This window comes from Mandrillus leucophaeus, unplaced genomic scaffold, assembly GCF_000951045.1.
Source record: "Mandrillus leucophaeus isolate KB7577 unplaced genomic scaffold, Mleu.le_1.0 Scaffold24, whole genome shotgun sequence".
Classification (NCBI taxonomy): domain Eukaryota; kingdom Metazoa; phylum Chordata; class Mammalia; order Primates; family Cercopithecidae; genus Mandrillus; species Mandrillus leucophaeus.
The window spans coordinates 4,094,130-4,110,774 of NW_012102476.1; the positions used below are offsets into that span (position 1 = coordinate 4,094,130).

Here is a 16,645-nt window from a genome sequence, read left to right on the forward strand (position 1 = left end):
TACAGGCATGTGCCACCACACCTAGCTAATTTTTTGATTTTTTTGTATAGACGAGGTCTCTCTCTGTTGCCCAATCTGGTCTCAAACTCCTGGCCTCAAGTCATCCTCTTGCTTGGGCCTCCCAACTTGCTGGGTTGATAGGCATAAACCACTGTGCCTGGCTGTGGCCACTTTTGAGCTGTAATAGCAGAATCCAGGAGCTGTGATAGAGACTGTATGCAACCCGAAGCCTAAAACATTTACCTTTACAGAAATAGTATTTGTGGAGGTGATAGTACCTTTCCAGAAGAAGGGGGCTGGTCTCTGCTCTTTGCTTTATCTCCCATAATACAGCCTGGTGATTTGACCAGATAAGTCCATTAATTCCATGTTATGCTTGCATTGCATGCCATAAATTTGGAGGTACTATAATTTACTTTTTTTTTTTTTTTTTAAATTTTTTTTAGAGACTTGCTCTGTCGCCCAGGCTGGAGTGCAGTGGCATGATCTTGGCTCACTGCAACTTCCGCCTCCTGGGTTCAAGCAATTCTCCTGCCTCAGCCTCCTGAGTAGCTGGGATTACAGGCTCCTGCCACCACGCCCAGCTAATTTTTGTATTTTTGTAGAGACGGGGTTTCACCATGTTGGCCAGGTTGATCTTGAACTCCTGAGCTCAGGTGATCCACCTGCCTTGGCCTCCCAAAGTGCTGGGATTACAGGCGTGAGCCACTGCACTTGGCTTGTAATCCCCTTTTACATTACATTAGATCTCTTGTTAATGAATATTTAGATTGTTTCCAAACTTTTGCTCTATGAACAATGCTGTCGTTCTGCACATGTGCAAGCCTATTTGGAAGTAAAGGCTAGGACTGGGATTGTGGTATCCAGGGGTGCATGAGCATGTGCAATTTTGATAGATTTTTCCAGATCACCCTCTACAGAAGTGGCAACAATTTACACTCACACCAGAAATTCATGAAAATACCTACTTCCTCATACTCCCTCACTCATTTGCCAACTCAGTGTGCTATCAAACTTACTGATCTCTGCAAATCGAGTAGGTGAGAAGTGGTATCTTAATTTAGCTTTAAATTGCTTCTTTTTTTTTGAGAGAGGTATTTTCTATGAACATGTTTTTCTTATCTGTTGGCCATTTTTCAATTTTTTTTTTTTTTACTAGTTTGTACAAGCTTTGAGTACACTGAAGAAAGTAGTCTGGGGTATGAGTTGTGAATCTCTCTCCTTTGTGCAGTATTTTTCTTTTGAATATGCTTATGGTAGTTTATCACATACAGAAATTTATTTATTTATTTATTTATTTATTGATTGATTGATTGATTGATTGATTGATTGAGACAGAGTCTCGCTCTGTCGCCCAGGCTGGAGTGCAGTGGAGTGATCTCAGCTCACTGCAACCTCCGCCTCCTGGGTTCAAGCGATTCTCCTGCCTCAGCCTCCCGAGTAGCTGGGACTACAGGCACGTGCCACCACACCTGACTAATTTTTTGTATTTTTAGTAGAGACGGGGTTTCACCATGTTGGCCAGTATGGTCTCAATCTCCTGACCTCGTGATCCACCCGCCTTGCCCTCCCGAAGTGCAGGGATTACATGTATGAGCCACCGTGCCCGGTCCAGAAATTTATTTAAAATGACTGTGTGGAGGCTGGGCGCAGTGGCTCACGCCTGTAATCCCAGCATTTTGGGAGGCCGAGCTGGGCTGGTCGCTTGAAGCCAGGAGTTCAAGACCAGCCTGGCCAACATAGCGAAACCTTATATCTACTAAAAATACACGAATTAGCCAACCATGGTGGTACACACCTGTAATCCCAGCTACTCAGGACGCTGAGACAGGAGAAACACTTGAACCCGGGAGGCGGAGGTTGCAGCAGTGAGCCGAGATCACATCACTGTACTCCAGCCTGGGTGATGGAGTGAAAATCTGTCTCAAAGAAAGAAAATAAATAAAAATAAAAATAAATGAAATGACTGTGTGGGCCGGGTCCAGTGGCTCATGCCTGTAATTCCAGCACTTTGGGAGACTGAGGTGGGAGGATTGCTTGAGCCCAGGAGGCAGAGGCTACAGTGAGCTATGATTATGCCACTGGACTCCATCTTGGGCAACAGGGTGAGACCCTGTCTCAAAAAAGAAAAAAAAAGAAAAAAAAAGAAAAAAAAAAGTTGTCGTGGGACTGCAGGTGTGTACCACCACACCTAGCTAATTTTTAAAAACCTTTTTGTAGAGATGGGGTCTCGCTATGTTACTCAGGCTAGTTTCAAACTCCTGGCCTCAAGTGATGCTCCCACCTCAACCACCCAAGTTGCTGGGATTACAGGCATGAGCCATGGTGCCCAGCTTGAATTCACCTATTTTTACTTTTAAAATTTATTCATTTATTTTTTGGGACAGAGTCTTGCCCTGTCGCCCAGGCTGGAGTGCAGTGGTGCTATTTCGGCTCACTGCAACCTCTGCCTCCCAAGTTCAAGCAATTCTCTTGCCTCGGCCTCCCGTTTAGCTGGGATTACAGGTACGCACCACCACACCTGGCTAATTTTTTGTATTTTTAGTAGAGACGGAGTTTCACCATGTTGCCCAGGCTGATCTTGAACTCCTGAGCTCAGGCCATCCGCTCCCCTCGGCCTCCCCAAGTGCTGGGATTACAAGCATGAGCCACCGCACCTGGCCCTATTTTTACATGACTTCTGGTTTTTGTGTCATCCTTAGGAAGACCTTTTCTCATTCTGAGTCTTAACATTTTCCCATTTTTTTTCTTTACTAATTCTTCCTCCTAGTCATGGGAATTCAGGAATCCGGGTATGGGCCCCCACCTTCCTCTGGGTGGCAGAACTTCTTCTGTGGTCTCCTTCTCTCCCCACATGTCGGAGTTTTCTCTATTTCCACTTCTCCCCACAGGGTGGTGGTTGGAGCCCCCCAGGAGATAGTGGCTGCTAACCAAACGGGCAGCCTCTACCAGTGTGATTACAGCATAGGCTCATGCGAGCCCATCCGCCTGCAGAGTGAGTCACCGCCCCGCCGGGCCAGGACTGGGATTCCCCCTGTGAACACAAAGGGACTTGCCAGGCACTCCTGTGTGCTGGAGGATCTGTGGTGGGGGCACAGGTGTGTGCCTCCCTACCCTCTCCTCTGGCTGCAGCCTCTCCCCTAGACATCCCCAGGCAATCCCTCCATGTTCCTTTCTTTCCCAAGATCTAGGATCCCCCTTCACTGTCAGACCTCCTTGTCTCCCACATGGAGGTGATCCCTGCCCAGCTCTTCCACAGCCTTCTCTGTCCCCCCCGAGGGTGACCTTGCCCATATCTGTCCCCGCAGTCCCCGAGGAGGCTGTGAACATGTCCCTGGGCCTGTCCCTGGCAGCCACCACCAGCCCCCCCCAGCTGCTGGTGAGTGGCCCCGGATCAGAGGAGCATCCTAATGGGGGTGTTTGGGGGCCCATGCATGGTGGGGCAGGGGGTCTTGTGGAGGGTGGAGGTGCTGGGGTACAAGGACAGGAAGCAGGGGCAGCCTCTTCCACTGGCTCCTGCCCCCTAGGCCTGTGGCCCCACCATACACCAGACTTGCAGTGAGAACACGTATGTGAAAGGGCTCTGCTTCCTGTTTGGATCCAACCTACGGCAGCAGCCTCAGAAGTTCCCAGGGACCCTCCGAGGTGCGTTGCATTTGGCAGAGGGAACAGATGGGCAGCAAAAGACCAGGGGAGGGGGCAGGACTGAGGTGACATTTGCTCAAGGTCTGGGCTCTGGGTGCAGAAGGGTAGGGGAAGTGGGTCCCATTGGAGAGGGAGGCTAAGGAGGTGCTAGGGTCTTGTACTTTAGGAAAACTCCTTGGCTAGGCACAGTGGCTCACACCTGCAATCTTTGGGAGCCCAGGAGTTTGAGATCAGCCTGGGCAATGTAGTGAGACCCTGTCTCTAAAAAAAAAGAGAAAAAATTAGCTGAGTGTGGTGATGACCACCTGTAGTCTTAGCTATTTGGAGGCCAACGTGGGAAGATTGCTTGAGGCCAGGAGTTCAAGACAAGCCTGGACAACATAGGGAGACTCCTGTCTCTACAAAAAAAAATAATAAAAAAATTAGCTAGGTGTGGTGGCACACACCTGCAGTTCCAGCTACTCAGGAGGATCACTCGAGCCTGGGAAGTTGAAGCTGCAGTAAGCTATGATTGCACCATTGTACTCCAACCTGACTGACAGAGCAAGACCCTGTCTTTAAAAAATAAGTCCAGGTCACACTGCAGAGGAGGGAATGGCGCAAGGTGTCATTGGTAGGAGGTGGGAATCTTGGGAACCATCTTGGGGGGCTGCCTTCCAGACCCCTGTTCCCCAAACCTCCATTGATTGAGATTCTGAATGACTGTATGAACCTTTTTTTTTTTTTTTTTTTGAGGCAAAATCTCGCTCTGTCACCCAGGCTGGAGTGCAGTGGCACTATCTCAGCTTACTGCAATCTCTGCCTCCAGGGTTCAAGCGATTCTCCTGCTCCATCTTCCCAAGTAGCTGGGATTACAGGTGCCTGCCACCACGCCCGCCTAATTTTTGTATTTTTAGCAGAGATGGGATTTCACCATGTTGGCCAGGCTGGTCTTGAACTCCTGAGCTCTGGTGATCTGCCCACCTCGGCTTCCCAAAGTGCTGGGAATGAGCCAGGGAATGAGTGGTGGGCATGAGCCACTGTGCCTGGTCAGGGTGCATGGATCTTTCCAGTTGCTTTTTCCCACTGCTTTGTTCAATGGCTCTGCCATCTTTTTGCTTGTCTTCATGTTGATTCTGGCACCATAGGCGAATGTTTCTCCCTTGCATGTTTTTCTTTTTTTTCTTTCTCAAGCCCTGTTCCTCTATACTTCACCCTCCACAGATAATCCTCCTTCCTCCACAGAGAAAACAAAAGCTTCAGGCATGGACTCCCTCCACTTTCCCCTTCTCTTATCTTATCTTAATAAACGGTTTTCCAGTCTTCACTGGAATTTGTTAGACAAATTCGGAAAGAGCTATAACATTGCACTTTCTCCTTTTTCTCAAATTTCCATAATGACAGCACTCCTGGCAGTGACTCACTGGTTTTAGAGGAAGACCTGTCTCTCCTCCGTTCCATGACTAAATTCTTCCATCTGGACTTTTGAGAGTCTCTCATGTACCAACTAAGGTGATCATCTGTCTTCCTTTTTTCTTTTTCTTTCCTTTTTCTTTTTGAGACAGGGTCTCGCTCTGTCACCCAAGCTGGAGTGCAGTAGCACAATCTCAGCTCACTGCAGCCTCTGCCTCCCAGGCTCAAGAAATTCTTGTGCCTCAGCCTCCGGAGTATCTGGGATCACAGGTGTGCATATACTGATTTTTGTATTTTTTGTAGAGATGGGGTTTCACCTTGTTGCCCAGGCTGGTCTCAAATTCCTGGTCTCAAGGGATCTTCCCATCTCAGCCTCTAACAGTGCTGGGATCACAGGTGTGAGCCACTGTGCCTGGCCCAGCATCTCTTGAATCACTTGTTTTCTCTCTAGGACATTTAACTTCTCCCTTCCTCTGGCTGTAAACATTCTCATTCTACCTGTATCTGAAAAACGATCAACCACCACAATTGATAGCCATGAAAATGATCTTCTGTCTTCTAATCTCCTCCTCATCTCCTGCCATCTCTCCCCACCCTCACCACCTAAACTTCCTGAGTGCATTCTCTTCACCCCTGGCTGGCCTCCACCTCCCTCTCCACCTAGGGGCACTGGGTTCTGGGTTCTCTTTTCACCCACGTGTTCTTCTTTCCTGAAATCACCCAGTTCTGTGGCTTCAGCTAACACCTCTACCTCTTTAGACCTCACTCTCAGGGTTCAAGACTACTTCTTTAAAAATGTTTTCATTTATTAAAAAATATATAACACATACACTTGGTTCAAAATTCGAAAGGGTGTGGTAGCTCACACCTGTAATCCCAGCACTTTGGGAGGTCAAGTTAGGAGCATTGTTTGAGGCCAGGAGTTTGAGACCAGCCTAGACAACATAATGAGACACCATCTCTACAAAAAAAAAAAAAAAAAAAATTAGCCAGATATGGTGGCGTGTGCTTGTGGTCTTAATTATTCAGGAGGCCTCCCAAAGTGCTGGGGTTACAGGCATGAGCCACTGTGCCCTGCCAGTCTTTCTGAAATACAAAACAAGTTATCTCACTTCCTTTTCTAAGAACCTTCCGTGGCTCCCCATTGCCTACAGATAAAGTCAAACTCCTTATTGGAGTAGAGAGGCCCTTGCCCGCTGTTCTTTGCTTGATGCCACCGCTGGGTTTCCATTGCTGTCACATACGTTTGCCCCTGTAGTGCTGTTTCCATCGAACGGCATTCCTGGATTCTGCCAGAATCCTTTTGAGGCCCTTGTCCCATGTATCAGTAGGAGTCTCAGCTGGGACCAAAAGCACATTCCAGTAATGTAACTGCCCAAGGGGTTCTCCTTGCCTGCTGCCTAGACAGAGCCAATTCATCAAGACAGCAGAATTGCAATAGAGAAAGAGTAATTCACACAGAGCCGGCTGTGCAGGGGACCAGAGTTTTATTATCAACTCAAATCAATCTCCCTGACATTTGGGGAGCAGAGTTTTTAAGGATAACTTGGTGGGTGGGGGGACCCAGCAAGCCGGGAGTACTGATTGGTCAGGGATGAAATCATCAGGAGTCGGAGCTGTCTTCTTGGGTTCAGTCGGTTCCTGGGTAGGGGCCACAAGATCAGATGAGCCAGTTTATTGATCTGGGCGGTGCCAGCTGATCCGTCAAGTGCAAGGTCTGCAAAATATCTCAAGTGCTGATTTTAGGAGCAGTTTAGGGAGGGTCAGAATCTTGTAGCCTCCAGCTGCATGACTCCTAAACCATAATTTCTAATCTTGTGACTAATGTTAGTCCTACAAAGGCAATCTAGTCCCCAGGCAAGAAGGAGGTCTGCTTTGGAAAAGAGCTGTTACGATCTTTGTTTAAACTATAAACTATAAACTAAGTTTCTCCCAAAGTTAGTTCAGCCTACACCCAGGAATGAACAAGGACAGCTTGGAGGTTAGAAGCAAGATGGAGTCGGTTAGGTTAGATCTCTTTCACTGTCTCCGCCATAATTTTGCAAAGGCAGTTTCAGTAAGATTTATTTACAAAGAGGGGGGTTTATTTATAATGAGAGTAATTATAAAACTGTGAGAGATCTAAGGGAGCCATCAGGGACTTTGCAAGCCTTGGGCAAGCAGGTCTGTTTTCACCCCTGGGCTTATGGGTTGAGGGGAGGGAGAGCTCACCAGGGTCCGGAGAGAGTCATGTGGGGCTGGCCTCCTTCTGAGGAACAGTTGGTCTTTTGTGAAGGACATAGCTGTGCCCAAGCAACCTCAATGGGAGAACACCTGGACCTCACTGTCCTCCTCCCTCCAGTCTTTTGTTGAGCCCCCTCATCCACCAAATCCAATGGGAATCCAGAGGGCAACAGAGTCCTGGTGATGGGGTCCCTGCAGGTTGACCTCCCAGGCCACAGAGCTGAGTGGCGATGGGTAGAAAGTGGATTTGGGGATGGGGCAGAAGGCAGAGGAGCACATTCCACATCGCTTTATGTGTGTGTGCCATTCTCTTTTCTAGAATCGATTCCTTTTGTATATCTGGCAAATCAATCAATCCTTCCTTCCTTCCTTCCTTCCTTCCTTCCTTCCTTCCTTCCTTCCTTCCTTCTTTCTTCCTTTCTTCCTTTCTTTTTTCTTTTCTTTCTTCTTTCTTTTCTTTCTTTCTTGTCTTGCTCTGTGACCCAGGCTGGAGTGCAGTGGTGCCATCTCAGCAACTTTTTGTATTTTTAATAGAGATGGGGTTTCACCATGTCAGCCAGGCTGGTCTCGAATTCCTGATCTCAAGTGATCCACCTGCCTCAGCCTCCCAAAGTGCTGGGATTACAGGTGCGAGCCACTGTGCCCAGCTGGGCAAGTTATTTCCTGTTCTTCAAGATCCAGTCAAACATCACCACATTCCCTGATTCCCTTGGGCAGAATTAATGAAAATTTTCCATACTACTTTGCCCTTGTTTGTTTACTTACTTATTTATTTTTTAGAGACAAGGTCTTTCTCTGTGGCCCAGGCTGGAGTGCAATGGCGTGATCAGAGCTCACTGCAGCCTCAACCTTTTGGGCTGAAATGATCCCCCACCCTCAGCCTCCTGAGGAGCTGGGACTACAGGCATTTGCCACTGTGCCCGGCTAATTTTTAACATATATGTATATATGTTATAAAATACATATATATTTTATAGAGACCCCATCTCTATAATATATATGTTTATATATATTATATAACATATGTATATATTTTATAGAGACGGGGTCCCATATCCTCATTGTTCAGCAGAGAGCTGACACACAAAAAAGCCCAAAACACCAAGTGTCAAATTACTTGATTCATACTCTTTTTCCCCTTCCTCAGGGTGTCCTGAACAGGACATCGCCTTCTTGATTGACGGCTCTGGTAGCATCAACCCACGTGATTTTCAGCAGATGAAGGATTTTGTCTCGATCATGATGGAGCAATTAAAAAAGTCCAAAACCTTGGTGAGGGCCCATGGGTAGGTTAGGGAAGAGCTCACACAGAGCTGGAAGATACATGGCAACCGGGCCACCACGTTCTCCTCCCAGTTCAACTGCAGACATTGCCAAATTGACAGTCGATTGTGGTTTGCCTTCCTGAGTCTCTTTTCTGCTCTGTTGGATGCAGTCTCAGCATTCTTTCAGCCTTTTATAAAGCGGGCAGCTCTAATTGTTAAGGGTTGGCATGGCGGATGGAGCCCACATGTCATTGCTGGCTGAGTTCTATTTTCATTTTTATTTCTTATTTTTTTGAGACAGAGTCTTGCTCTGTCTCTCAGGCTAGAGTGCAGCGGCGCAATCTCGGCTCACTGCAACCTCCGCCTCCCGGGTTCAAGCAATTCTCTTGCCTCAGCCTCCCGAGTAGCGGGGATTACAGGCGCGTGCCACCATGCCTGGCTAGTTTTTGTATTTTTAGTAGAGATGGGGTTTCACCATTTTGGCCAGGCTGGTCTCGACCTCCTGACCCCAGGTGATCCACCCCCCTCGGCCTCCCAAAGTGCTGGGATTACAGGTGTGAGCCACTGCTCCTGGCCTCTGGCCGTCTTCTAGTATTGAGGAGAGATGGGAGCTGCTGGCAGCTCTCTGTCCTGGTGAGGCAGGGGATTAGGGGCAGTGCAGAGGAGAAATTTGGAGACTGGAGTGTTTAAGATCTTTGTGGAGCTTGCTGGGAGATGTCTGAGAGGTGGGGGCACCTTCTCCAGCATCACACCAGCCACCCCCTCCGCAGTTCTCTTTGATGCAGTACTCCGAAGAATTCTGGACTCACTTTACCTTCGAAAAGTTCCAGCACAACCCTAAGCCGAGATCACTGGTGAACTCAATAACGCAGCTGTATGGGCGGACGCACACGGCCACGGCCATCCGCAAAGTGGTGTAAGCTTCCCCTTTTCGCTTAGGATGGAGGGAGGAGGAGACACTTTTAGTTGGGCTTTGATGGATGAAGGGAGCCGTTCAGACAGGGGTAGTAGAGGATGCTCCCCCACGGGCAGAGGTGGGGAGGAGGGGCTGTGCGTGGTGTATTCATCAAAGGACAAGTCCTGAGTGAAAGGTGGGAGTGGAGTGGGGAAGTGAGAAAAAGTGTCTGGAGGGAGGCTAGAAAGATCGGCTCAGGCCAGGGAACCAAAGGCGGCTTTACAGCCCGTGGTGAGACATCACCATGTCTCATTTTGAGAAGTTCGCTCTGATTCTGGGGTGTATGTAGAGGCAAGGATGGGGTTAGGACAGAAGTACAAGAAGCACTGTAGCGTCCTAGAGGGGCTGGGGAGCTGGTGCAGTGCTCTGGGAGAGGCTTCTTGAAGGCCAATTAAGTGTGTGTGTGTATGTGTGTGTGTGTGTATATATATATATATTTTTTTTTTTTTTGAGACGGAGCAGGCTGGAGTGCAGTGGCCTGATCTCCGCTCAGTGCAACTTCCACCTCCTGGGTTCAAGCAATTCTCCTGCCTCAGCCTCCCGAGTAGCTGGGATTACAGGCACTCACCACCACCATCAGCTAATTTTTGTATTTTTAGTAGAGACGGGGTTTCACCATGTTGACCAGGCTGGTCTTGAACTCCTGACCTCAGGTGATTCACCTGACTCGGCCTCCCATAGTGCTGGGATTACAGGCGTCAGCCATAAATATATATTTTTTTAAAATTCAAAAGTAATAATACTCAGTTGAAAACCCCAAATTATGCGAAAGTATAAAAACAAAAACCGTGAAGGCTTCCTTTCCCTTCCCTGCTGCTTTTCCAGGTCCTGGGGCAGTTGCATCTCAGTGCTAAGTCTCAGGGGAGACGGAGCCCCTCCGAGGCCTCACCCAGCTGTATCTGTGTCTGGGACTCTGCTGACATTTCCTTTCTGACGTTAATAGCATCTCTGGCTAGGTGCGGGGGCTCACACCTGTAATGTCAGCACTTTGGGAGGCTGAGGTGGGAGGATCACACGAGTCTAAGAGTTCGAGACCAATTGGCAACATAGTGAGACTCTATCTCTAAAAAGATAAAAAAATAAACCAGGTGTGGTGGTACATGCCTGTAGTCCCAGCTACTCAGGAGGCTGAGGCAGGAGAATCGCTTGAACCCAGGAGTCCAAGTCTGCAGTAAGCTATGATTGTGTCTCTGCACTCCAGCCTGGACAACAGAGTGAGTGTCTATTTCTTAAAAAAAAAAAAAAAAAAAAAAATTAGCATGTCATCTGCTTGCGTTTGACTTTGTCCCTCCTCTTTCCTGCACAGACGAGAACTGTTTAACGTCAACCAGGGAGCCCGAAAGAATGCCCGTAAGATCCTAGTTGTCATCACAGATGGAGAAAAGTTTGGCGATCCATTGGGATATGAGGACGTGATTCCTGAGGCAGACAGAGAGGGAGTCATTCGCTACGTCATTGGGGTATGGAATGCCGCTCTCAGGGTGATGCTTCTGTGGAGGGTTTCTATGTGGGTCCATCCTCCAATTTGCAAATATTAATAAAATCAAAGTGACATGAGAGCTATTGCTAGCTCATATACACCATATCAGCTATCTGTTGCCACATCAATGCTGTGTAATAAACTATCCCAAAATTCAGCAGCTTAAAATAATAAGTAAGCCTGTGGGTCAGCTGGCCAAGAGTTCTGGTTTCAATGGCCTTCCTCAGCCATTAGCTGCAGGTTGGCAGGCTGCTCTGCTGATCTTGGCCAGGCTCTCTCTGCTTCTGAGGGTTGCCAGCTATGTCATCTGCTGGACCTGATGGCCTTGGGTGGAACCACTGGGGTGACTTGGCCCTTTGGCAACCTGGCTCTCATTCTCCAGGGCTAGCCTGGGCATGTCCTCATGGTGAAAACGGGAGCAAGAGAACAGCGGAGATGTTGCAAGTGCTTTTTCATGCCTCTGCATCATGTTTGATAACATCCATGGGTGTCATGAGCGGTACAAGGTTAGAGATAACTAGGTCCACGCAGGTTGGTGTCTTTCTGCAACATCAGGCTTTCGTTGATCCTATTTCAATCACAAATGCCACGAGCTGCATGGAATTCCCAAGGAGGCAGTTCTCCTTAGTGCATCCTGTTCACTCGGACACTCTGGCTCAAGCCACCCACGAATCAGTCAATACTGCAAACTGTATATAATAGTATACTTAATCAATATATAAAAGTTATAGGTTGAACATTCCACAGCAAACAAAGTAACGTTTGACATCAGAAGAAAAAGAAAGAGGAGAAAGGATGAATGAAAAGGACTCCTGGTCTGGGCCCAAGGGTCCTAGTCACATTAATCTTGCAAGGCAGAATCTTTGATGCGGCAGAGTCCTCGGCGGCAAATGCCAGGCTCTCATCACAAGCGACTGCGAGGTGTGAGTTCCAACGGCTGCTTTGAACTGCTGAAGGCTAGATTTCTTCTAGTCACAGAGCCCTCTGGTGAGAACAGACAGGGAAGAATGTGCTTGTTTGTGTCCTTATCTGGTTGGATGTAGTCTTTATTTGTTTATTTTATGTATTTATTTATCTGTTTGTTTATTTATTTATTTATTTATTTTGAGACTGAGTCTCGCTCTATCGCTCAGGCTGGGGTGCAGTGGCATGATCTTGGTTCACTGCAACCTCCACCTCCCGAGTTCAAGCAATTCTTGTGCCTCAGCCTCCTGAGTAGCTGGGACTACAGACATGCACCACCATGCCTAGCAAATTTTTTTTTTTTTTTTTTTTTGTATTCTTGGTAGAGATGGGGTTTCACTATGTTGACCAGGTTGGTCTTGAACTTCTGACCTCAAGTGATCCGACCGCCTTGGCCTTCCAAAGTGTGCGATTATAGGAATAAGCCACCGTACCTGGCCTATTTAAAAAATTTGTTTAAAACAACCTTATCCTTGTTGGCAAAGTGCCCTGTGAAATATACAATGCAGCCTTTTTCTAAGATGGAGTTAGTTATGTCAAGGGTGCTCTATATACAATGGGCTAAAGCAAGACTCATGCCTGAGCCCAGAGGTAATGAAGTGGGCAGATGACTCCACCAAGAGCAGGAGGGCACAGCAGAGCGCTAGGGAAAAAGGCCTGGATACAGGAAGAGGCAAGGAGTCAGGATCATCAGTGTAATCAAACTACGACAGCACCTGCGTGACACAGAAAGCGATATAACCATGGATACATGCCTTGGCATGTAGGAAATACCTTCATATAAAGACAAAGCCTCACCTTCCTCTAGGCGGAGGTCAGCTCCACACCAGGAGACGTGGCCACAGCACATGGATCAGCCCCTGGGTTTCTGCCCCAACTTGCTTCCTTAGCACAGTGCCTTGTGCAGTGTACAACCTGCCCAACTATACCTGGCAACCCTGTCTCAGGGACCTTCTGATGCATTTCCTCACTTGATGAATAATGGTTCAGACTAGTTTCCTGCAGAATTGTCTTTGTCAGATGATACTGCTACCCTCAGATCATGGCTTGGCCTCTGTTCCTTGGTAACAGGTGGGAGATGCCTTCCGCAGTTCGAAATCCCGCCAAGAGCTTAATACCATCGCATCCAAGCCAGCTCGTGATCACGTGTTCCAGGTGAATAACTTTGAGGCTCTGAAGACCATTCAGAACCAGCTTCAGGAGAAGATCTTTGCGATCGAGGGTGAGTCAGGCATCTGTGTTCCCAGAGCAGCTCCTTAGGCAGCCTCCCACCCCAGAACACATAGTCCCCTCTAGAATCCAGACCTTCCTAACCCTTGGTATCCCCCAGCATCAACTGTCTCCACTTCCTTCAGCTCTCAGTCCCATCCTCACTTGGTTAATTCCTTTGAAGTCAAAGAATCCATACTTTTACCTCTAATTTTGCAAATCTTGGCTATAGGCTGGTAAATTGGAGTATGGGGGAGTCAAATCCCACCCAGTATTTTAACAGAAATTTGGATGTGTTGCCAGCAGTCGTCTGTTTGGTTCACTATTATATCCCAATTGCCTAGAATAGTGCCTGGTACTCAGAAGGTGCTCAATAAATGTTTGTTGAATAAAAGGAATTTAGAAATTGGGGGATTTCATATACAGTCTGGGTTTATGGTTTATCTTGAAAAACTGGAAGATTAGACACTTTGAAGACCTTGAAGACAGCATTCCCACTTGGCAGGAAGTGGCTGGAGGTGAATGGCTGTCACCTTTCTAAGAGGGACATATGCTGTCCAGCTTGACACAGATCCCGTCGGAGTCTCCTTTTGTCTGGCCACCAGAGCATTTGGGTTTTCAGTACCTATTCTAGGTTCTTCTGCTTTCTTTTCTTTTCTTTTTCTTTTTTTAGAGACTGATTCTTGGTCTATTGCCCAGGCTGCAGTGGAGTGGTGCGATCTCGGCTCACCGCAACCTCTGCCTCCCAGCTTCAAGTGATTCTCCTGCCTCTGCCTCCCGAATAGCTGGGATTACGGGCGCATACCACCACGCCCAGTTAATTTTTGTATTTTTAGTAGAGACGGGGTTTCAACATATTGGCCAGACTGGTCTCTAACTCCTGACCTCAAGTGATCTGCCCATCTCAGCCTCCCATTATAGGCGTGAGCCACCGTGCCCAGCCTTCTGCTTTCTTTAATGTAGAAAGTTCTCCTCTTCACAGGTACTCAGACAGGAAGTGCCAGCTCCTTTGAGCACGAGATGTCTCAGGAAGGCTTCAGTGCTGCCATCACGTCTGTAAGTGGCCCTTCATTAAATTGCGGGGGTGCGGCAGGGGGTAGCAAAAAGAAGAGATAGGAGAGATGCAGGAGTTTGGGGACTCTTCTCTGTGATAGGTACTTCGGAGGTAGCTCTGTGAGGGGCAGCGGTGGTCCCTTCCTCCTTCCTCATCAACCCTGTTCTACCTCTTTCCCAGAATGGCCCCTTGCTGAGCACTGTGGGGAGCTATGACTGGGCTGGTGGAGCCTTTCTATATACATCAAATGAGAAAAGCACCTTCATCAACATGACCAGAGTGGATTCAGACATGAATGATGCTTACTTGGGTAAGTGGGGAGGGCAAGGGGTGCTCTAAGAAGGGGTCAGGATTTGGCATAAGTCAACTAGCATAGATGTCTGGGTCTTTCATAGGTTCTTGGGATAGCTTTAAAGACAGAAACTTCAATTTTTTTTTGTTTGTTTTTGAGGTAGAGTTTCTTTCTTGTCTCCCAGGCTGTAGTGCAATGGCGCAATCTCGGCTCACTACAACCTCTGCCTCCTGGGCTCAAGCGATTCTCCTACTTCAGCCTCCCAAGTAGCTGATGTTACAGGAATGCACCACCACTGCTGGCTAATTTTTTTTTTTTTTTTGAGATGGGGTTTCGCTCTTGTTGCCCAGGCTGGAGTGCAATGGCGCAATCTTGGCTCACCACAACCTCTGCCTCCCAGGTTCAAGCGATTCTCCTGCCTCAGCCTCCTGAGTAGCTAGAATTACAGGCATGTGCCACCACGCCTGGCTAATTTTGTATTTTTAGTAGAGACGGGATTTCTCCATGTTAGTCAGCCTGGTCGCGAACTCCCAACCTCAGGTGATCCACCTGCTTTGGCCTCCCAAAGTGCTTGAGTTACAGGCATGAGCCACTGTGCCCGGCCTTTTTTTGTATTTTTAGTAGAGACCGGGTTTCACCATGTTGGCCAGGCTGGTCTGGAACTCCTGACCTCAGGTGATCCGCCTGCCTCAGACTCCCAAAGTGCTGGGATTACAGGTGTAAGCCACCTCACCCGGCCAGAAACTTCTAAATTGAATTGTAATTATGTTCATAAAGAGAAATATAGTGTAGGGATCCGTTACCCCAACACAGCAAGCATGGGGCTGCCCCAGTGCCTACTCAAGGAGTGGGTCTGCATGGTGGAGGAGGGGTCAGGGAATGCACTTCACTTCTCAGACCCCCACCTTCAGGTTATGCTGCCACCGTCATCTTGCGGAACCGAGTGCAAAACCTGGTTCTAGGGGCACCTCGATATCAGCACATCGGCCTGGTGGCGATGTTCAGGCAGAACACTGGCATGTGGGAGTCCAACGCCAATGTCAAGGGCACGCAGGTGAGTGTGGTTTGTGGAGCATGAATGTGCAAACAGAGGTGCCCTGGGGGCTTAGAGATTCCAGGAGGGGCATTCAGATGACATGCATGGCCCTCTTGTAAAGGAGCCTTTGGAGGCTGTGAGCTGGGAAGTTGTGGGATCAGCTTAGCATTTGAGAAAGCTGTGTCCTCAGCTTTTTAACAATGATAAATAACAATGCTTGCCTGTACAGAGCTCTCTATGGGTCTTCCTGTACTCAGAGCTGGTATTCAACCCATATATAACCAGGATAGCCCTGTTAGTTAATAAAATATTGAACTAATTCCGTATTCATTGATAAATGGTGGATTCTCCCTCAGCCATGCACTGTGGTGCTTCCCCAGTCTCTGTGGGCTTCCCCGTGATCCAGCAACTATGAGGTCAGGCAGGACACTTCACAGACCCTCTAGGATCTGCTCCAGCCATGCCCCTGCTCAGTACCTGTGCAGCCCCAGATGTTCATTGTTTTGAATATCACCCCTGCAAAAGCAGCGTGGTCACATATTATGTGGGAACTAGTGAGTGAGGCAAAACTCTGTAGTCAAAATCATTCTTGCAAATTCCTGAAATAGGACTGCACCCATGATATGGTGTCTATAGTTTTTTATTTTATTTTTATTTTTTTAATTATACTTTAAGTTCTAGGGTACATGTGCACAACGTGCAGGTTTGTTACATATATATACATGTGCCATGTTGGTGTGCTGCACCCATTAACTTGTCATTTACGTTAGGTATATCTCCTAATGCTATCCCTCCCCAGTCTCCCCACCCCACGACAGGCCCCGGTGTGTGATGTTCCCCACCCTGTATCCAAGTGTTCTCATTGTTCAATTCCCACCTGTGAATGAGAACATGTGGTGTTTGGTTTTCTGTCCTTGCAATAGTTTGCTCATAATGATGGTTTCCAGCTTCATCCATGTCCCTACAAAGGACATGAACTCATCCTTTTTTATGGCTGCATAGTATTCCATGGTTTATATGTGCCACGTTTTCTTAATCCAGTCTATCATTGATGGACATTTGGGTTGGTTCCAAGTCTTTGCTATTGTGAATAGCACCACAATAAACATACGTGTGCATGTGTCTTTATAG

General features: G+C 47.8%; 1 protein-coding gene across 2 annotated transcripts in view; it reads left to right on the top strand.

Annotated features, from left to right (window-relative positions):
• ITGAM (integrin, alpha M (complement component 3 receptor 3 subunit)) overlaps positions 1-16,645 on the top strand; it is an 83,475-nt gene that overhangs the window by 2,507 nt on the left and 64,323 nt on the right. For both annotated transcript variants that reach the window (XM_011982524.1, XM_011982526.1), the window contains exons 3-12: positions 2,892-2,995; positions 3,309-3,379; positions 3,528-3,645; positions 8,408-8,532; positions 9,296-9,441; positions 10,787-10,940; positions 12,995-13,145; positions 14,115-14,188; positions 14,367-14,496; positions 15,390-15,532. In XM_011982524.1, the coding sequence (XP_011837914.1) occupies positions 2,892-2,995; positions 3,309-3,379; positions 3,528-3,645; positions 8,408-8,532; positions 9,296-9,441; positions 10,787-10,940; positions 12,995-13,145; positions 14,115-14,188; positions 14,367-14,496; positions 15,390-15,532 (1,216 nt within the window). The remainder of the gene's footprint in view (positions 1-2,891; positions 2,996-3,308; positions 3,380-3,527; positions 3,646-8,407; positions 8,533-9,295; positions 9,442-10,786; positions 10,941-12,994; positions 13,146-14,114; positions 14,189-14,366; positions 14,497-15,389; positions 15,533-16,645) is intronic.